The 20,827-nt window shown below is 57.9% G+C and overlaps 2 protein-coding genes across 13 annotated transcripts in view; one reads left to right on the top strand and one right to left on the bottom strand.

Annotated features, from left to right (window-relative positions):
• CHLSN (cholesin) overlaps positions 1-20,827 on the bottom strand; it is a 133,104-nt gene that overhangs the window by 60,128 nt on the left and 52,149 nt on the right. The window lies entirely within an intron of this gene.
• LOC118544058 (uncharacterized) lies at positions 8,858-19,754 on the top strand. 4 transcript variants are annotated; one of them, XM_078074205.1, is made up of 3 exons: positions 8,858-9,283; positions 10,692-10,851; positions 17,102-19,754. In XM_078074205.1, the coding sequence occupies exons 2-3, from the start codon at positions 10,796-10,798 to the stop codon at positions 18,168-18,170; spliced, it is 1,125 nt and encodes a 374-aa protein (XP_077930331.1). In that variant the 5' UTR covers positions 8,858-9,283; positions 10,692-10,795; the 3' UTR covers positions 18,171-19,754. The 4 variants fall into 4 exon arrangements, with proteins under 4 accessions (XP_077930331.1, XP_035961471.1, XP_035961469.1 ...); XM_036105576.2 differs by having other exon boundaries at positions 9,187-9,283; positions 9,486-10,851; XM_036105578.2 differs by lacking the exon at positions 10,692-10,851.

Consider the following 20,827-nt stretch of genomic DNA (forward strand, 5'->3'; position numbering starts at 1 on the left):
CTAGGTCGTAGGGTAGTTCTCTTTTTTTAACTTTTGAGGAAACTCTATATTGTCTGAGTGGCGGCACTGGTCTGCATTCTCACCAATGGTGCGCGAGGGTTCCCCTTTCTCCACATCCTCACCAGCTCTTATCTCGTCTTCTTGATGATGGCCATCCTAACAGGTGTGAGGAGCTCTCCCTCTGTGGTTCTGATGCGCATCTCCCTGGTGGTGAGGGGTGCGGAGCGCCTTTCACGTACATGTTAGCCATCTGTGTGTTCTTTGGAGAAATGTCTATTCTGACCTTCTCCCCATGTCGTAATCGGATTTTATTCTGCTACTGAGTTGTAGGAGTTCTTTATATGTATTTTAGATATTAGTCCCGTAGGAGAGATATTAACATACTAACTTGCGACAACCTGAAAACTTCTGAGTTCTGACACATCTGGTCTGAGGATAAGAGTGTGGCTCGATTTTCTGCCACATTCCATGCAGGGAAGTCGCTCCATTTGGTCCTGGTCTCTTGGGAAATTGAGCCCATGACTTAGTTGCGTTTTTCTATCTGCAGAATGTATCCCTCTAGGATGATGTGACTGAGTTAAGAGTCTGCCTGTGCAGAATCATGAAAGTACACTGGATGCCACGGCCCTGGTCCTGCTTGCCCCTGGTAGCTGTGAAACTCTGGACCAGTTCTGTGGGGCCCATCTACTTCCCTGACAGTAGGTCCGGGGCAGAATGAGAGAAGTTTCCAGGTTGCTTCTGTCAGGAACGTGCTATTTCTACTGAAGGACGAGGTCCTCCCTCTGCTGCTCCAGGTCTTCAGATGCACCGGGGTTTCTTTTCAAATCCCAAAAGCCTCAGGCCCGACCCCCTCCACCCTCCTCAAGCTGTGGGCTGCACGACGGGTAGTCCCGAGGCCAGGGCTCCTCTGGGAAAGCCTGGCATTGGCTGAGTGACCGGTGCGACTGCAGGGGCCCCAGCACAGCAGCCGCAGAACCCCTCACCTGCAACACGCCTGCTACTGCTTCACCTCCAGTTCTGTCACGGCCGGCGGGCGGGCGGGCGGGGCCAGGGTCACGCCGGCGTCCACCATGCACAGCCAGGCTCCTGGCTCAGGAAGCCAGCACTGTCATTAGCGGAAACGGGATCCAGCGGGTGGGCTGGTTTGTAGTGGCAGTTGCTGTTTCAAATAAAAAGACCCTTTTCCTTGCTTATCTGTTCTGCTCTTTGCTCCAGGAGAAAGAGCTCCTAGGAGAGAAGGAAATCCCAAGAGCACAGAGCTAGGGGTACATGGGTCTCTGCCCACAGCCCTTGAGTGTCTCACCCCAGCTGGGGTCCCCCAAACAGGAGAGGGACCTAAAATCACCGATTTGTTTTCAATTTCTCAGTGGCTCTGGTTGCAAACTAGCTTGTTTCTGGTGACGTCCAGGGGTCTGAGGGCTGAGGACAGAACAGAGTGTCCTGGTGGCTCCAGCAGCTGTGTGACCGCCGGGGGTCCCTCCCCCTTCCCAGCGGCCCCGTGTGCTGGTGACACAGGGCCCCTGAGGCATGTCGCAGCCTGGCAGTTCTTCCTGGTGAAGCACAGGCCCGAGGCAGGCTGGGTCTCCCGTGCAGACCCTGACCTCTAATGGAGACCCCCACCACTGCTTTCGCAGCATCCCTGGGTCTCACAGACGTGTCTTCACCTCCATGCTCTTCTTCCTGCTGGGAACACCTCTGCCACCAACCCACATGCTGCAGAACCTACTCTCCATTTCACATTTGTTCATCCACATTCTTGTGTTAAATTCACCTCAGGTGAATCTGGTGTGACCTGACCCTTCTCTTCCAGGTATGGGAGCTTCCAGCGCCTCTGCCAAGTTGCCAAAAAAAAAAAAAATGGGAAGAATTTTGAGCTGAGAGGAGAATGAGCAGCTATCTGGAAAAGCTAAAGTAGACTGTGAACTCAATCCTATATATATATATATATATATATTTTTTTAATTGACCAATCTATACTTCCCCCAGTGAAAGTTTATGTTCCAAGGTCATTAATTTTGTTACCAAAATCCTGATGATTACACTTTTTTTAAAAAATTTTATTATGTTAGTCACCATACAATACATCATTAGTTTTTGATGTAGTGATCCACGATCCATTGTTTTCATATAACACCCAGTGCTCCATGCAGTACGTGCCCTCCTTAATACCCATCACCGGGCTAACCAATCCCCCCCTCCGGATTACACTTTTAAAATTCATCTTATTTTTGTTAATCCACAAACACTCATCTATCTTGCCATGCTTGTTTAAGATTCCAAAAGGTGAGTTTAATCTTAGGTTAACTTCATGAAGATTATAGAATTTATCTTAGGAAACCAGAGGTACCGCTAATTGCGGCAGACATGTCGATGAGTCAAACATTCATTCCTTCATAGAAAGCACTTGATAAAGGATATAAACCTGGAATAAACTATTAAGACGCTAAGTTACAAGCCCAGTTCTTGAATTTAAAATCAGTTGGAAAACTGGGGGCTTTTTCATTTCTCATCTGTTCAATCTGCTCCCGTGGATGCACCCATTGGCCTAAAGTTCTACATAAATGAGGCAGGAAAACCTGCTAAAGAAAAAACCCACACATTTGAAGATTTAAATTATTTGATATAATCCAATTTTGGAATTCTTAAAATGTGTATTTCCAGGGGTATAGGCTGTAGATCAGAAAGTGGCACAGAACTTACTACCAGGAGATCGGTACTTCCCTGGCTCTCTGCAGCTCGGGGTTACCATCACGGGAAGCCGAGCGGTCTGGCCACGGGCGGGGGCGGAGGGCGCCGCGAGCACCCCCGCACAGGTCGGCCCCCAAGGCCGGCAGAGACAGCCTTACAGCTCCTGCCAACGTCACTCTTCCCGGGGAATAAAAATTTAAAAACTGCCGACCACACCCTGGGGGCTGAGGACAGAGCGGATTCCTGGGGGCTCCGGCAGCGGTGCGGGGTCCTGACCCTCCGCAAGAGGCCAGCATGCCGTGCGCGTAGTGAGCGCTCAGTAAAGCTGGGGCGTGACGGGGTCTTCCAGGACCGAAGGAATCTGAAGATACCCGTTTTATCCTAACGAAGAATCCGCAGTTTGAAGACTTCCATGACGTGCCTTCCTGCGCCCACCGTGTATGTGAGTAAGACGGGGTCCTGGGGACAAAGCTTTGCTGAGCGCCCACTGCGCCCCCACCCGTGCTCCTGGTGCTCGAGACCACGTGACGAGGGGCTCCTCCGGCCCCTCTGCCGGTCCCACCGGGTGAACCTAGGACCGCAGCCGCAGCGCCCGGGACGCCGGAGGCTCTCGCCGACGGGCACCACCCCAGCTACTTCCCGGAGCGGGCGCGTCTGCGGAGCTCCACCCAGTGGCCGTCGGCGGACCTTCACTCTGCCCGCGGAGCCCCGGCCGCCGGGACCGCGTTCCCGCCACGAGACGCTGCTTCCCACCGGTTTCACCGCCGACGTGCTCGGGGTCGGGCGGGCCCCGTTCGGTGACGTGAGTCCGTGATCTCCTAGGGTGGCTGCACCCCCACCCAGCTGCTGAAGAGCAGACACCTGCTACACACCCCCGACCGCACGTGTCCGTCAGGAACTCTGCCCCGCGGACACAGGCCCGCGCCCCACGAGGCTCTCCGCATTCACCGCGAACTGTGCCTTCACAGAAACACAGCCTTCCGTCCGCCAGGGGCCGCCCTGCGCGCACATACACGCGCACTCGCGCACGCTGCCCACGCCAAGCCCGCGCACGCTGCCCACGCCAAGCCCGCGCACGCTGCCCACGCCAAGCCCGCGCACGCTGCCCACGCCAAGCCCGCGCACGCGCACGCTGCCCACACACGCTGCCCACGCCAAGCCCGCGCACGCGCACGCTGCCCACGCCAAGCCCGCGCAGCCCCGGGCGGCCACAGTGGAGCCCGCAGAGCCAGGCGCCCGCGGGACAGTAGCCGGCTGACGGCCTGGGACGCCGCATTTCTGGGTAGTTAAGGCTCGGCACGCTGCTGTCCACGGGGCAGCTCCACGCTGGGATTTCTGATCTCCGAGTGAAGCCAAACATTTAATGCAACGTCCTACATATCAGGAAGCTTAAGTGCTATGACTAGAGAGGTAACTAAGAAACAGTTGCAAGATTATACCTTTTATTTTTTTTTTTTTTTAAAGACTTTATTTATTTATTTGACAGAGAGAGACAGCCAGAGAGGGAACACAAGTAGGGGGAGCGGGAGAGGGAGAAGCAGGCTTCCCGCTGAGCAGGGAGCCCGATGCGGGGCTCGATCCCAGGACCCCGGGACCATGACCTGAGCCGAAGGCAGACCCTTAACGACTGAGCCACCCAGGCGCCCCATATACCTGCTTTTTAAAAACCGTTGGAAAAGTTTCCATCTAAAAAGGCGCTGGTGAATGGAGTCTGGAAGCGGAAAGCACTCTGGCCCGGGGCCTCTGGGCCTGCTCACGCGCGGCCAGCTGGAAGGCCCCACGGCTCCAACCTCCGCTACGCGGGGGCTGCCCGCCTCCTGAAGCATTCAGACCACTTCCATCACACACAGGGGGCCCATCGCGGTGAGGCCCTTCCCGCTCCCAGGCTTCCAAGATCAAGGAAACGCTCGTGCGATGGACTCACGATTCCACCGGGTGTGAATGACGCTCCCGAAAAGCGCCCGCCCCCTGCCCCCCAGAGTAGGAGCCCCCACTGCTCCCCGCCTCTGTGGACATGTTACCTCTGCACACACGGCGCCTCATCTGTGAGGAGACAGCCCACCAGACAGGGCTCAGTGGGCCCAACACTGGGGCCCTGAGGGCAGCACCGCGCTCACGACATGGTTGCGGAGACAGGCTGCCAGGCTGAGGGGCTTGGAAGTCGGGGTCGGAGTCACAAACAACCCCGAACATGGTTTTCTTCAGGAAAACGTGTCCAAACACCCCAAGCAAGTCCCCCCAGCATCTGAAAAGGCCCATTACTTGGCGCTGTGGGTTCGCTCCAAGATTCTCGGGTGACCACCGAGGCCAGATGAGCACGGAGATAAATCAGGAAAGAGCCAGCAGGACGGCCACGGGTACGCGGGCAGACAGACCGCCTGTTGGGGCAGTGGCTCGGCTCCCTGTGCTAGGAGCACCCGTGGGGGCGCCCGCATGTCTGCACGCCCGCCAAGGCTCCCATCGTCCCACAGAACTGCAGAGAAACACCCAGACTGTGGCCTGCGCTGGAACTGAGATCGGTAACTCCATCATCAGCCTACTCTTTCTTCCTCTTGCTGAATGAACAGCAGGACAAGGACAGCAAAACAAACAGCTTGGTGGCGAGTGGGGGCGGAAGGCCAGGGAACAGGGATCGGCTGCAGATGGGCAGGTGGGACCCCTCCGAGGTGACGGAGAGGTCCCTGAAGTGGGCCGTGGTGAGGGCTTCTACTAAGTATCAGTGAACTGTATTTTCAGAACAGCGGAATTATATGGTGTCTCTCTCAAATAAAGCCATTTTTAAACACGTAAAGGTGTCTTAGTGACAAGAGTCAAGACACACGCAGGGGGTCATCAGTGCCGGTATTTCAGAACATGACATGAGAGGCGGCTCCCCCCAGGCTCTGCAACCACTAATCTTCCTGTCTGCATGGACCGACTTCTCCCGGACACGTCCTCAGTGGACTCACAGAACATGTGGTTTTTTGTGGTGGGCTTCGCCCGCTGGTAAGGTCCCTCCAGCCTGTGGAAGGTGTCAGTCCACCACTCCTTTCTATACAGTGCGTGGGTATATGTTTTCTTATCCATTCCTCCGTCGACGGACACTTGGGCCGCTTCCACCGCGGCCAGTGTGAGGAGAGCGGCTGTGAACACGGGTGTGCGAGACACCGGTGGGAGAAGGCCGTCTGGACAGGCCATGCGGTACAGCACAGCCATGTCCACAACCTGGGCTGGGCCATGGGCAAAGCCAAGGGCAGATGCTCTTACTGCTGAGAACATAAAGTCCGACCGTCCAGTGCTCACACCCAAGGACGAGACGTCCCAAGACAGCGTGTTCTGGGACAGAGGGGCGGGTGGGAGAGTTACTGCTCCCTGTACGGGCGGTCCCATCGCCTTCTCAACACGGGGCCAGAAACTCGGGAGGAGCTGCGGGCACAGGCAGACCGCTGCCAGTGCCCACTCGAGTCGAACAACCCACCCAGCTGACAGGCAGGCCCCGTGCTCTGGGGGCAGAGGGAGGGCAGGGGAGGGCGTGGGGTCAAGGGCACACCTTCTTTCAGGCTTTCGCTCATGTCCAGTATCCGACACACTCCTACCTCCTCGCTGGCGTCTGCACTTGGCACTGAGGGAGCGTGGGCCGCACAAGGGATGGGGCGGGCCAGGAAATGAGGCGGCACAGCACTCCATCCCAGAAGCCATGTCTTCCTGCACCCCAACCCTGATTCAGAGCATGTAGCCTCGGGACGCAGACAATCCAGCGGGGAGTAAATCAGATCCATGGAAATGCTAAGACAGGATGTGACAGAAGGTGGGGACGAGTCATCGAGGCACCTCGGGAGGAGGGCGCTGGGGTGTCTGAAAGGTAGATGGACGGTAGGCTGGAGAGGGATCCAGGCCAAGCTGGATCTGGGGCTGGGCTGCAGAGGCCGGCCCAAGTCAGACCCATGCGGGACCCTCTCTTTGTGCGGCTCACACCGTCTGGCAGAAACCTGCGTTTACGACGGTCCCTGGCCTCACACATCCAGGTGTGCCCGCTCATCTAAGCCTCAGATGACCACACGCGGCACTGGCATAAATACTGCATCTGGCTGGAGCTAGCCGGCCTGCCCTCACAGCCCCCACCTCAACGCCTCGGGCTCTGCCCTCCCCTCGGGACCAGAAATTCAGGCTATGAGCGCTGGTGGTTCTCTCAGCAGCTGTGTTTGCCCTGTGTTTCACCCCTCTGCCCGCGGAGGGCCGGCCCAGCGGCCCAGGTGCCCACGAGAACAGGAGGCTCCTGTGTTGCGGTGGTTCTCGCGGCCCGTCGGCCAGGGACTGGCTGCCGGCAGTGCGAGCTCGTGGCGGCCGACGCAGCCTCTCGGCCAGCAGCAGCTACGGCGCAGACGGAACGCGTTTCCGGACGCTGCAGAAAGGAGCCAAACCATACACCAGGCCTCCCAGCGGAGGCAGCTGGGGAGGACAGTGTGGTTTTCTCAGCTTAACGGAAGAGCAGGAGGTCAGGGCAGGGAGAGGCCAGCTGGGCCAGCTGGGCCCGTCGCTCTTCCAGTAGCTCAGACATTTCCCCACGAGGCTGGGAGAGTCCAGAGGGTAGGCTTCTTTCGCTAAATCGGGGCTCTCAAAACCCCCAAGCCCCAAGCTCATGCGAGCAGGAGGCAGGATGCCCCAAAGTGTAAGACAGAGGTGGTTACTGCTCCCTGGGAACTCACTCTGCCTAAGGGGCCCCCAGATTTCACTTATGGGAGCAACGTCCCCATGACACCAGCAGAGCCCGCACATGAGCACCATCCACATAGAGCGGGGCTCCCACCACACCTCCTGTCCCCAGGAGGGACCCCTCCCTGCGGCAGTGCCCTGGCCCCACGTAGCCCAGCCAGGCTTCTGACAAGCCCGATGAGGCCCACCCACCAGCTCCATCACCCCGAGGCATCCTTCCAACAACCTGGCGCAGCTCTGTAAACCCATTCACAACAGGAAAGGTGGGAGGCCCACGGTCACCAGCTGCACGTTCAGACTCAGAGCCCAGAGAGCTTGCCGGGGTCATGCACAAGGGCTTGGACACCAGGAGGCTGAGGGAGGCACGCCAGCCACGCAGCAGCTCAGGGCACCTCTGCTTGCTTGTGTGCCTTGCTTCCCCTGCTGGCCACGCACACTTGTCAGGGCCTGACTCCAGGCTGGGTCCTTCCCTGCGGGTACCCGTAGGCAGGGCTGATGGCCACAGGGGTCTAATGGCAAGGCACCTCGTAACCCTGGGACCCGAGAGGCGAACGCAGGCCAGTGATACTGACAGGGACCCAGCCTCTCCCTCCAGGCCTCAGGTCTCCCATCTCTAGAGGAGATTAGCCCCTGTGGGCGGTCCTCAAGCCTCCGTGAGGCTTCCCCACTCCTGAGCAAGCTCCCAAGCAGTTGCTCGGACCCGGGGCTCTGGGAACAGAGGCCCCAGGCCGGCTTGCTCTCAGGTGCTCATCAGCAACAACACTGTAGGACCCATGTGGGGGGTCCAAGTTGTAAGAGACGTTCAGATGAAACATGGTCTCTGACCCCAGCCTGGGCTCAGCGACCGAAGGGGCCCCCGGGGGCATTCTTTGCCTCCCTAGGGCCTCTGTGGGTTTTCCCTGGAGCTCATGCGGCCGTGGATGCCATCAGTGACCCCAGGGGGCTGCGTGCTGCACAGAACGTCCTCCAAGTGCTCCTCTACCTTACGCAGGGCCAGCTGCACAAGGGACGCAGGTGCGTAAAGAGGGCTCTGCATGTTGCGTCTCCAGCCGGGGCTGGCCCGGGGACAGCGGCCAGGGAAGCCACGTAAGCCTCCAAATCTATTGCTGAGCTCTTGCTTCCTTTAGGCAGGTCCTCTCCATCAGGAATTTGGGGGCTCCCAGGCCATTTCCTGACTCCCCCAAGGCTCAGGACCGTGTGGACCCTGTCCTCCCTCCAAAATGCTTACCTGCCCTGTGCCCAGCCTCCTTGCCAGGGCGTGGGTGACCAGATGTGGATGACCCGTGCAGGCAACAGCGCCCTGACTCTGCCTGACCCCGAGTGAGGCTCCAGGCACAGGTCTGCGGGGCAGTGTGTTCAGGACTCGGGCTCACTGACGTCCACCCTGCTGTCAGGGGACAGAGGGCAGTGCCCGGTCGGGGTGGCACCAATGCTGGCCCTGGAGCGGAGCACACTAAGGGGGAAGGCTTCAGGGGACTTCCCTCCGGCTACACAGGTCGGGAGCACTTTTCCCTATGTTATGGGTGGGGTTTTAGGTCCTATTTTAAGTTGCAGATGTTGCACACTTTCCGGGAGGGACTGTTTTGTGAACGGGCCAGTGTGTGGAGTCTGCAGGAAAACCGCTGGATGCCCACAGACACCAGGGGCACAGGCACACACATTACTTCTTCTGTCTACGAGACGAAGCTACCTCGCTACGTAGGCCGATTTGAATGTTTCTGGGTCACATGGCCAAACCACACTCTGCTTAAAATGCAATGTGTGTGGTTTCAGTGACTTCAGACTGAATTCCTGTCTTCCTTACAGGACTGCTGGTCTGTGCCTGCCGTTTCCAGCGAGCCCAGAGCAGCTGAAGGAGAGCGCAGGCTGGAGACGAAGGAGGCGCGCGGGCCCCCCGGCACAGGTGAGCTGCCGCCCTCCCGGCTTTCGTCTCTTTCCCCGCTTCCGGGTGCCCCCCCCCCTCGGCTTACTGGGACTAAGCGCTGGCAGACAGCGCGGGCTGACGGGTGGTTTCACGGCTGAGCACCATTTCTCTTTGAAAACTAAGGTTTCTTTAAACTATAGGTTGGCTCCAGTAAAAACTAAAACGAGACTTATTTTTCTAGCATTTCGACCTGGAAGTGACTGAGCGGACTGCTCAGGTCTTCCTCACTAAGCAAAGACCGATAGTGGCTCTAGTTCTGTGTCCCGAAGACGGAGTCAGAGCAGGCTTGTCAACTGTCAGCACACACATCTGGGTGCCGACCGAAGCTGCCAGGGGCGCTCCTCACCCTGCGTCTCCATCCTAGGGCACAAACATGGAGAGCTTTCGGTCTGGCAGAGTACAGCGAGCGTCTTACACAGGGCACATCTGGAACGTATACATTTCATGGGGCGCGAAGCCTGGAGTGGGGGGCCTCTTCCCACAACCGTGGCGGGGCGGGGCGGGGAGCCCAGACCCGGCGGTGTTCCACCCAGAGGGTGGAGCTAGAAAGGAAGGGAAGGTTCAAGTTTTCAAAGCAAGCAGGGGCAGCCAGCCTTCTGCACAAGGCAGGCTTTGTGTTCCGGTGACGCCCAGTGTGGCTCTCCGTGACCACCTGAATCCCCTCTGTAAGCGGAAGCCCCACGCGCCACCTCGTCTGACAGAAGCTTCACAAAGATGCTCGGGGGTGACATGCTGCTGACACTCACCCAGGAGCTGATTGATTTGGGCAAGACCACTGTGGGGTGGAACGCCGGGCTGTCCCCCGCACAGAGGGGCGGCGTTCACCTGCTGCTGGGACAGGGCAATGACGGAAGCCCACGGAGCAGAGCCCTCCAGGACCTCTGGGGACAGGGCTGGGCCCTGCACGTGCTCCTCAGCCGGGGGCCCGAGGAAGGTCAGGGCAGCAGAGGACGGGGCTGGACGTAAGAGTTGGGGATGGCAGGGCAGAGACCGCCGGGGGAGGGGTCCGCAGGGCCACAGCAACCCCTCGCCAGGCGCTGCGGTCCAGAGCACAGGACGTGGCATCACCGCAGGGGCCGTGTGGGGAAGGACAGAAACAAGGGTCTGGCAGCCAGCCTGGCCGTACGGCGTGCCACGGCCCTCACAGAGCGCCAGTGTCAGATGCCGTCCCGGACCGGCATGAAGCAGACCGCAGAAGGCCACAGAACATCAACACCCTCCCGTCTGGTCCAAATGTGCGCTCCGCCCCTTTACCAGTGACGCCACACCCACCCTCAGGCAAGCCCACGCAGGACCCCGGTCGTGGTACAGCCCCCACTTTCTGACAGACAGCGTCCACTTCCTCAGACCCTCCTCCAAATCACCCACCCAACCCCAAATCCTACAGCAGGCGCCTCTGCTGCGATGCTCCACGGGGCACACGGTCTGGCTCACCCCGTCCGGTGCCAGGTGCCAGCTACAGGTGTTCTCGAGCTAAGGCACTGATGGTCCATGAGGACAGGACAGTGGCAGCCGGCGGCCAGGGCCAGGCTCCTCACGAGTGCTCGGTAAGTGTGTGGGAACGGGTGGATGGAGGGTGCATCTTTAAAGCAGGGGTGGGTTTGCCAAAGCACGGTTCTCTCAGGCTCAGCTCTGGGAGTTAAGGCTGCCCCCAGGGCACTGGGAGGTCCTGGCCAACACCAAGGACGACAGGGCTGTCGGTGGACACAAACGGGCACCCCCAGGCCAGGAGACCCCCATCGTCTCTGCCCTCAGAACCGTCCAGACCATTGGGAAGCTTCTCACAGGCGAGCTGAAAAGAAGGGCCTGAGCACAGACAAGGGACTCTCACGGTGTCTCTGAACGGCTGCTGAGCAGCAAGGGGACACGGGGGAGTGTGCTCAGGGTCAGAGGAAGATACCGTGGGTGCTCAGAGGCCCGGGGCTCCACCTGCCCTCACAGGGGTAAGCCTTCCACAGCTGCGCTCTGGCCTCCTACTTACGCAGGGACGCAAGACGTGTCCACGAAAGCTGCGGGGATGGCGGCGAGGCAGGGTCCTCTGTCCAGGCAGGGACGTCCACCGTGTGAGGAGCAGGCTGCCCCAACGCCAGGTCAGATAGGGAGCAGCTGTCTCTCCTAGAGGTATGTGTGTGCACGCGCGTGCGCCTAAGTGTGTCCAGGAGAGACAGAGGAGGTCGGAAGACACCAAAGGAGCAAAGTGGAAACCTTTTAATCTTTACACTTCAGGGAGGTTATTTTCCCCAAAACCCACAGAAGACATTCCGAATGGTTCAGGAATTCATGCCCTAGGACCACCAGGAAGGAGAGGAGGCAGACGCCCGGTACTGGGTCCCCACAGAAGCAGTATGGGTAAGCAGGGCCACACAGCCGGTCACGCTCCCTTCCCAGTCCCCAGGTGGGGGCCAGAGGTGGGAGGCTGGGGCCGGCTCCCACACGCCATCTGGGCCTGAGCCTTGGGTGGCCCCCTATGCCCAGTGTCCACGAAAGCTCGTGCCCTCCACCCTGCACCACCGTAAAGCTGGTGGGCTGGACAGCACAGGGCCTGGCCATGTATGGGCTGAACAGTGACTCATGAGGCCCAACGGCTCCCCGTCTGCAGGGAGCACAGCAGACGGGGCTGGAATGGAAACATTTACGCAGCCAAGCCCAGAAGGCGCTACAAAAGCCAAGTCCTGCCAGGGGGAGCAGGAGAGGGAGGGGCTGGCCAAGAGGGAAGGGGGCTGGCGCCTTGGGACAGAGTAGGAAGGAATCCTCCCAAGGGGCGGGGACAAAAAGCAGTTTACCTTCCCGGCACTCGGTCCTGTAACTCAGTAGATTAACATGGAGCACGGAGCGCGCCTACCACATTCTCACATGCCTGCAACATTAGGAGCTGGTGGTGGAGAAACAAGCCAGAGCTTGTGGATGACGGGACCCCAGATGACGACTGCCCAGAGGTTCACATCTGAGACCGATGGGGCCACAGGGACAGGGTGCGCTCGGAGACCCTGGCAGAAGGTCGCGCCAGCCAGGCTGAGGACACGGCACAGTCACCGAGCAGAATCCTGACCTCAGAGGCTTATGCTCTTTCCATATAGAAACAGTCTGTGAGCCTTTCTGGGGTCACATGTGAAATGAGCACAGACCTGGAAAGGACCCAGCAAAGAAGGACAGCAAAAATTCAGAGACGCCGTAAGCATCCGCAGTGGGGTCCCAGCACGCGAGTCGTTACTCATCCACAGGGATGACAAGAAGGGCCATGCGGACGCAGGGAAAACACCGAACAATCCAGGTGCTCAGTGCCCTGAGGAGAGCTCCCTGGGACGTAAATGCAGGCCCGTAACAACGTACGCGTGAGGAGCGGCTGCTGGGAGAAAGCCCCGTGGAGCAAAAGCTGGACCGCCACCCAGGGCCCGTGGGGGGACCGAGGGAGCGCAAACCCACTGGAAGCCGCCCCGCTCGCCCCTCCCATTCTGAAAGCCTATTTAAGGAGCTATAGCCACGAGCTGCTGTAAAGAACACAAAATTCTCAAGGCTCTGGCCTCGGAGCACTCCCAGGGGACCCCAGAGCTGGACCCTGCAGCCCTTTCGTGTGACTCAGAAAAGGGCCCCCGAAGCCCTGGTTCTCGGCCCGAAACTGGCACCAGAACAAGGCAGGGGTCTGCCTCAGAGGGTCAGCCTGTCTTCCAGGGGAATTCGGGGCCTCAGCTAAGACCCGTGCTGGCAAGCGTAGGCTCTGGCAGGGATGCCAAACATCACCGGCTCGCAGGCAAACACCGGCGGCTTCGCACCACGTGAGACACGCTCCCAGAAGCAAGCCCAGTGCCCGTCAGCAGCCGAACGGCTCGAGACGGTGCAGCACACACACAGTGGGACAGCACCCGGCCGGGAGGGAGGACACGCTGCCCTTCCGGGCAGCACACACGGGCTCGCAGTGCGCCATGCTCCTCGACGACAGAGGAGGACGAGTCCTGTAGGACTCACATATCCACTTCTATCCATCCAAAGAAGTTAAACCTATTAAAAAACAGACCAGGGCGCCTGGGGGGCGCAGTCGGCTAAGCATCCGACTCTTGGTTTCGGCTCAGGTCATGATCTCAGGGTCGTGAGATCGAGCCCGCGTCGGGCTCGCGCCGCACTCAGTGTGGAGTCCGCTTGAGACTCTCTCCTTCTCCCTCTGCCCCTCCCACGCTCGCATGCTCTTTCTCTCTCTCTGAAACAAATAAATAAATCTTAAAAAACAAAAGCGAACCAGTGAAAGGGTGGGACGGGGTCAGACGAGGCACAGACGAGAAACACGGAGTGACCAAGCCAGGGGCCTGCGGCCCGGCTGCTGAGCACGGACGGTATCACGTCGGCAACCATCGGTGCATAAAGGTGTCACGTCGCGCGCCGCACACTGTACGTGTTTAACACGCAACGCGTCAAATGTACCAAGTGGAATTTTTAAAAACAAGACCTAGCAATCCCACTCATAAGTACTCACCCAAGGAAAACAGCATTATGCTCACCTACAAAACCTATGTTCACATATAGAAACCTACACACGAATACTTGAAGCAGCTGTATTTGTAAGAGCCCAAGCCTGGAAAGAGCCCACATGCCAGTGGAACGGCAGACGCACGGCTGGGGTACGACTCAGCGACCCGTGCATCACGGGGGAGTCTCTGACGCCGTCTGCCGAGGCGAAACGTGCCAGACGCAAAAGGCGCCACACGTATGGATCCCATTCCTATGACATCCCAGAAGAGCCCGAATGAGAGGGACGGTGCGGGGGTTGCCCGATGCGGCACAGGGACGGGCTGAGCACCAAGAAATGGCACAGAGGAATTCAGTGGGTGATGGGACCGTCTGTACGCTGCGTGGTGGTGTTTGCAGTATACGCCAAAAAGAGTCACTTTCATCACGTGTAGATTTTAAAAATGTACAGGTTCTTGGGCCAAACCGTCAGGCTGCCATCTTGATGCCATGGCTACTACCAGCTACCTGAACGATGACTCCCTTGCTCTGTGATGTGCTCACGTCCACCACAAAGTGGGATTTCAACTGTCCCTACCTCCTGTGGAAAGCTGGACAGTTTGAGGAAATTATTCTGTGTAAAATGCTTCCAACAGCGGCAGCAGGTGGTGAACACCCAGCTTGCCGGCGAAGGCCCTGACTTCCGCGAGCCCTGCCCCCCGTGTGCCCCTTTGCGGGGTGAGCCGCAGGGGCTGGGGCGGGACAGGGAGGACTGTCAAGGCCAAAGAGAAGCCGTAAGACAGACAAGAGACACGAGAGAATCAGGGATGTGGGTGGGAGTTTGGGCGGAAGAGCAGTCATCACGGACAATTTCATGAGACGATGTCTTATGTGTTTTATTCTCTTTCCGAATAAAACCAAAAGTGGTGGTGAGGGGAATGCTGGTGGCCAGCCCGGCCCCTGAGAAGGCTCAGCCCAGAGACGCAGTGGGTGGGGTGCGTGAGGCCGCAGTGCAGGCGCGCTGGGAGGAGGTTCCGTGCTCCTTGGGCCCAGAAGGGGGCAACGCCGAGAGCCCACCAACCCTTCCCAGGCTGGCCTCAGCAAGGCCAGGGATTCGGAGGCGCGTCAGGTCTCACCTGCTGGGACACCTCCCTCCTGGGCCCAATCCTGAAGGCATAATAAGGTGCTAGAATTCCACCCTTTGCCCACACAGCCCTGGGGCAAAAGGATCAGAGCCCACACACCTGCATTAAATCCAGGGGAGGGAGCAGCACCCCACTTAGTATGCTGCTGGGTCACCGGAGGCCAGTGCACCCCGCCCATCCTTGGGTGACTTCCTTTCCTTGAACGTTCCCCTGCCTGGGAAGGGGTTGTCCTGGAGCCCAGCGTGCAGACGGCAGCACACCCACTCCTGGCTGTGGGCCCACAAGTGCATGACCTCTCACCAGACAACTCGCACACCGGATGGATGAGTGTGAGGCTGGAGCTCCCCCCACCCCCAGGAAGGCTCCTTGCCTCCGGAGAAAAGCACAGGACAAGGCAAGAAGCAGTCAACAAGCTGACGAGTCTGGGATGTGCTCTCAAGGCCAGATCTGGGGACACATACCCTCTGTCCACCTGGCTGGGTGACCCAGAGCCTGGTCACCAAATCAGGTCACAGAGCCGACTGCCACAAGCAGGGTGGCCTCTGACAATGAGCACCCCCAAAACCACCCGCAGAGAGAGTACGGCTGGCCCCAGGAAGTGCCTGGAACACTGGCCAGAGGCAGGGATCGGACGCCGGCACAGCACTAATGCTGTTTCCTGACCTGTGGTCAATGTTCACAAGATCTTCCTTCCAATTTGCCTCAATTAAAGATTAACATTCCAAATCACTTCCTCTCAGTCGGGTCACTATTCTTAATTTTGAAGTCACTCAGTGTCCTGGCAATTACTCATCACCTTCAGCAGCAGCAGATGGAAAACAGCACAATTCCCTGTGTCTCTCAGACGAAGCCAGCCAGACACGTACCTGGAGAAATGTGTGCGTTCAAGTCACCTCTGCAGGCCTGTGGGACGGAGAGCAGAGTCAGCCCGCAGGGAGAGCTACCGACGCGACCGAGCAAGCAAGCACACCGAGGCAGACACGCACTGGCCCACCTCACTCGGTGCACCCCATGGCTGTCGGTCAGAGGAGGACGTGCATCTGCGTCTGGGCACTGGGCACATCCAGGAAGTAGTGAGGAACGCCGAGGACACGTCTACGTACGCAAGGATGCCGCGTGTCAGACAACCCGTGTGTAACAGAGGCTTCCAAATGCAAAGTCTGCACTGAGACAGCGCTGGACGTGTGTGGTCAGGAAGAAAGGCCATTCACTTGTGCTCTCTCCTTCGGAAGTCCACGCTGCTCGTGTGTGGTCACGAGTCACCGTGTGACTCTGCCAGCCGGGCCCCCAGCCGCCCCCGTGGAGAGCGCGAAAGCTGGCTGTGGGGCCAGGCCCACCGTGAGCATTCCATGAACAGGAACTTTCCAATTTTATTCCTTCAGCCTCCTTTGAATGAGTAGCTACGCTATCTCCCAGCCTCATCTGCTATTTGGTTAAAATTTAAGGGGGAGGATACGTGTATACAGAAATGAAACAATTTCGGTGACAAAAGACCAGCCAGGAAGGCTGTGAGTCTGTCAGCACTGCAATTTAAAGCCCCAAGTCAGGACTTCACAGCTCGGCTCAAGCAGCTCCTGGCTGCAAGAGCCAGGAGGCGCTGAGGTCCTTGGGGGGCCAGCGTCCACACACAGCCACCTTTCCGTCTCCAGAGTCAACACTACGGAGTGAGGTCCCCTCAGGCCAGAGTCCGTCAGAATTCCTCTGGGTCCAGAAGCTGGACGGCCGCGTGCACACGCGTCTTAGAACAATGCGGATTCGGGCCGTTCCCTCCCTGAGGCAGAGGCCCTGACTGGAGTGAGCACGAGGCCCTGGAGGGGCTCCAAATCCGGGTCCTGGAACTCCACTCCCCGGCAATCTTTCACTGACCCCCAATTTGGGGAGATCAGGACCCCTGGCGCACAGGCCTTAGGGGTGGGACTAAGACGTGACCTCATTCCAAGAAGGCGTTTCTCTTATGAGCAGTAAGGTTCCTTCTGATGTGGGGGGAGGCGAGGCAGAGGGGTGCCCAGGCCCCTGCTCCAGCAGGCCCCGGCTTGAATTTGCTCCAGAACGCCCACGTAGGGAAGCTGGCTGTCACAGCAATCCCCGTACCCACCCACCTCAGTGGGAGGCCCTCCTTCAGGCACAGGCTCCCTCCCCCCGGGGCAGCCCCCTCTTGCCCTTAGCGTGACCCCATGGTGACAGCCAGTAACAGCGCGGTATGCTTCTGTTGCAGCTCAGACATGGCCGGGATGAGCTCCCACAACATGTCGTGGGTCCGGTACCCGAGCCACGTCTCCACGGCAGTTGAAGACGTCATCGCTGCACAGAGCATCGTCTCTAGGTGCCTGTACGTCTACATGGCCCTGTGTGTCCCGGTGAGCTTGGCGGCTGGGCTCTTCAACCTGACCACCTTCATCAAGGGCCGCGCCAGGCGGGGAGGCCTGGACGCATTCCTCTCAGACCTCACGGTCACCCACGTGCTGGTGACGCTGCTCTCCCTCACCACCATCAGCCGGCCAGACTACATGGTCACCACCAACCTGGGCTGTGCCGTCCTCTCCTTCCTGGCCAACGTCTGCTACTTCAACGGGCAGTACGTGCAGCTAGCGATGCTCTTCGCATTCCTGCTGCAGGGCTCCGCGCCCTGCCTGCGCACGGCCACCAAGGCGGCCCAGAGGCCCGTGGAGAGCCTGGCTGTCATTGGGGGCTGCGCCTTCTGCAGCTCCCTGGGACTGGCAGCCCTGCTGGGCACATCTGGGGAGCTGTCCAGAAGCACCCTGTGCCAGGTGGACCCGCTGACCGCCTGGCCCGAGTATGAAATCGTCAAGGTCAGCCTGGGCTTCGGGCTGGCCCTCATCCTGAAGCTGGTGTTCTTCATCCTGCTCATTATCCAGCTGGCCTGGCGGGCGGCCCTCCCCCAGAGGGATGCGGCCTCCGCTCCCCGAGTCGTGCTGGCCACGGCCCTGACCACGTTTGCCTGCCGCCTCCTCTACAACATTGCACTCCTGCAGCGGGCCCGGCTGAAGCTGCAGAGGGACATCGGCTCCCCCAGGGACGAGCTCCTCATGAGCCTGGCAGAGCTGGTCCTGTTTGGGGAGAGCTGCGTGAGTTCCCTGGCCATCCTCGTCCTCCACCGGCCTTGCAGGCTGGCACTGCTGAGCGTTTCGGGGCACCTCGCCCAATGGTGCAGGAAAGGAGAGCCCAGGGACAGCTTCTCCTTAAAGAGAGTCGAGGGTCAAGGCAGGGCCCCCCCTGCAGCAGACGAGCAAGCCGGACAAGTGAGGGGGTCTTTCTGGCAGTGAGGGAACAGGACCACCTGCTGAAACTCCAGTCTGCATGGTGAGCGCCAACACGGGGTGACGGGATGGCCTGGAAGGCCCTGCCAGGTAACTGCCCGGCATTCAGCTCCGCGTACGCGAACGCTCCACACCCTGGCTCAAACCAAACACTTGCAGCTGAAGGAAACCCTGCAAATCAAGGGTGCAGTGACTGTGGGGGCCAAAGCTGGCCAGACACAGGCCTGACTGGGCGGAGATATCCTAAATGCTGGTGGGCAATTCCGTTAGCTTGTCTGCGAGCCGGCATCCTTCTCTGCCCCTGCCCAGCCAGACGACAGAATCTTGAAAATAAATACATTATTCAAAGAACTTTAGGGCCATATTATAATCTGGCCCTAAAGGGTCGTTAACTGGATAACCTTTAACACTGCCAGAAAGTCTGGACCACCTAAATATTGCTGAGAGCAAAGAAGTTTGGTTCTATCTTTTTAAATTGATCATCATCACTGGAGGTCTGAGAATATCACCCACACGCTGAGCAAGCGTCCCACAGCACTGCCCGCTCCCTGTGACCTGGCAGGTGGTTGCTGCCCGTCGTAAGGGCTCTGGGTAGTCAGTGACAAGCTCTGTGTCCACAGCCCCATCTGCTCTGCTTGACATCATGTGCAGAAAGCCTGGGCCAAACATAAAATACAAAGTTCAGTAGTTAATCTTAATCCAAAATTTACTCTTAACCAGTCTTGCTAGATTTATATTAAGATTTTCTTGGTTGAATAGAGAAAGGAAGCGTGCAAGGGAAAGGTGTCTCTGGTTGTGGGATCCTATTCCTTTGACAGTTTCGGTTTCTCATGAAAACTTGACTGCTCAGAGCAGTTTTAGGTTCACAATAAAATTAAACGGAATTAGGAGATTTCCGCCACGCCCTGCCCCCACACTGATGTCCCCCCGGATGAAGCGTCTGTCACAACTGATGGATCTCACATCGACACATCCACAGCTCACGTCTGGGCTCACTCCTGGTGGTGTACATTCCATGGTTCGGATGGGTCTACACGGACACGTATCCTCCATTATGGCATCACAGAGTGCCCACTGCCCGAAAAGCCCCTGTGCTCTGCCTCTGCATCCCTGCCCTTCACCCCGGCACCCCCCATCTTTACTGTCCCCGCAGTCCTGCCTTTTCCGGAATGCCCTACGGCTGGAATCCTAGTCCGGAGCCGGCTCACACTGGCTTCTGTCACTTAGGAACACGTGTGTCGGGTTCCTCCATGTCTTTGTAGCTTGTTTCTTTTTAGGACTGAATAATACTCTGCTGTCTGGACAGCTTCTATTTTAATGAATATTTTATGTTACTCTGCAAACTTTGGAACAAAAACATTTTGAGTATTTTCAAAAACATTTGAACAAAAACATTTGAACAAAAACATTTGAACAAAAACATTTGAATATTTTATGTTACTCTGCAAATTATAGAACAAAAACTTGCCTTTTGCAAGTATGTCTTTTCAATGTTGCTATATCTGCATTACTTTGGAAGAAAAAGGATTTGGATTATATGGTTAAATAGCTTCTGTAATATGCCATTAAAATACTAAATGCTTTAAAAAACCCACTCGCCTTCTGTTTCTGCTCCTCTGTGTGCTCACACACTCAAAGAGCCTTGGCCCTGGACTGCAGGCAGGCGCGAGGCCGGTAGGGGCCGGCAGGCACGCAAAGGACAGAGCTGGGAGCTTCTGGAAGTCAGTGCATTCCCTTCCGCCAGGAGGGTCAAGCAGGACAAATGGCATCAGGACTGACACATTAAGGCTGCTCCTTCACGCACGACAGAGTAATTTTTACTAGATGCTGGATGTCATGAATTTCCCTTGTTGAGTATTTAATTTTACTCTCTTACTTTTTTAAAACATTTTGTTTATTTATTTGAGAGAGAGCAAGCAAAAGAGAGAGAGAGCATGAATGGTGAGGAGTGGCAGAGGGAGAGGAAGAAGCAGGCTCCCCACTGAGCAGGGAGCCCAACACGGGGCTCGATCCCAGGACTTAGGGATCATGACCTGAGCTGAGGGCAGACGCTTCACCATCTGAGCCACCCAGGCGCCCCTTACTCTCTTTTAAAGAGTACTGATGTTTACTCTGGCAGGCACGTTGTTCCTTGTAGATCCGTGGGATTCTCTGGAGAGCTATGTTTAAGCTTTGTTAGTCAGGGTCTGGAGCATCCCATTCTGGGGTCTCTCCTCGTCGCAAATGCTCAGAAGCGTCTCTAGTCTGGCCGGGTGGAATGAGAAGGCGGCTCAGGCCTATGTAAACTCTGGGAGCTGTTCGGCTTGGAGCTGTCCCGTAGCTGTTCTGGGCATGGCCTGGACTCTTCACACCAGGCACGTACAGGTTCAGCTCTCCACAGCTCGGGAGCTCTTTCTTGACATGGCTCCCTGTCTCCAGCCCCATCTCCTGCCATTCCAGCCCCTTCAGCCTCCCAGAAACCTAATCCCATCCCCTCAACATGGTCCGGTCATCCTGAGCTGCTCGGAACCCCTCCTGCCTCCAGACGAGGGGGCTCACCACGCCTGCTTCCTTCTCTCCGAGACCAAGGCCCTGCACTGCCCACTGCCCTGGTGTCTGAAAACAGCTGTGTCCTATATCCTAACCAGCTTTTAATGGTTTATGGCAAGTTCCCTGACGTTACT

The sequence above is a fragment of the Halichoerus grypus genome, chromosome 6 (genome assembly GCF_964656455.1).
Source record: "Halichoerus grypus chromosome 6, mHalGry1.hap1.1, whole genome shotgun sequence".
NCBI lineage: Eukaryota > Metazoa > Chordata > Mammalia > Carnivora > Phocidae > Halichoerus > Halichoerus grypus.

Excerpts from the sequence above, each read along its gene's own strand:
- LOC118544058 (XM_078074205.1), top strand. The coding sequence starts at position 10,796 with ATGAGGACAGGACAGTGGCAGCCGGCGGCCAGGGCCAGGCTCCTCACG. Across the intron at positions 10,852-17,101 it reads AGGCTCCTCACGAGTGCTCG|CTCAGACATGGCCGGGATGA; the intron begins GTAAGTGTGTGG and ends CTTCTGTTGCAG.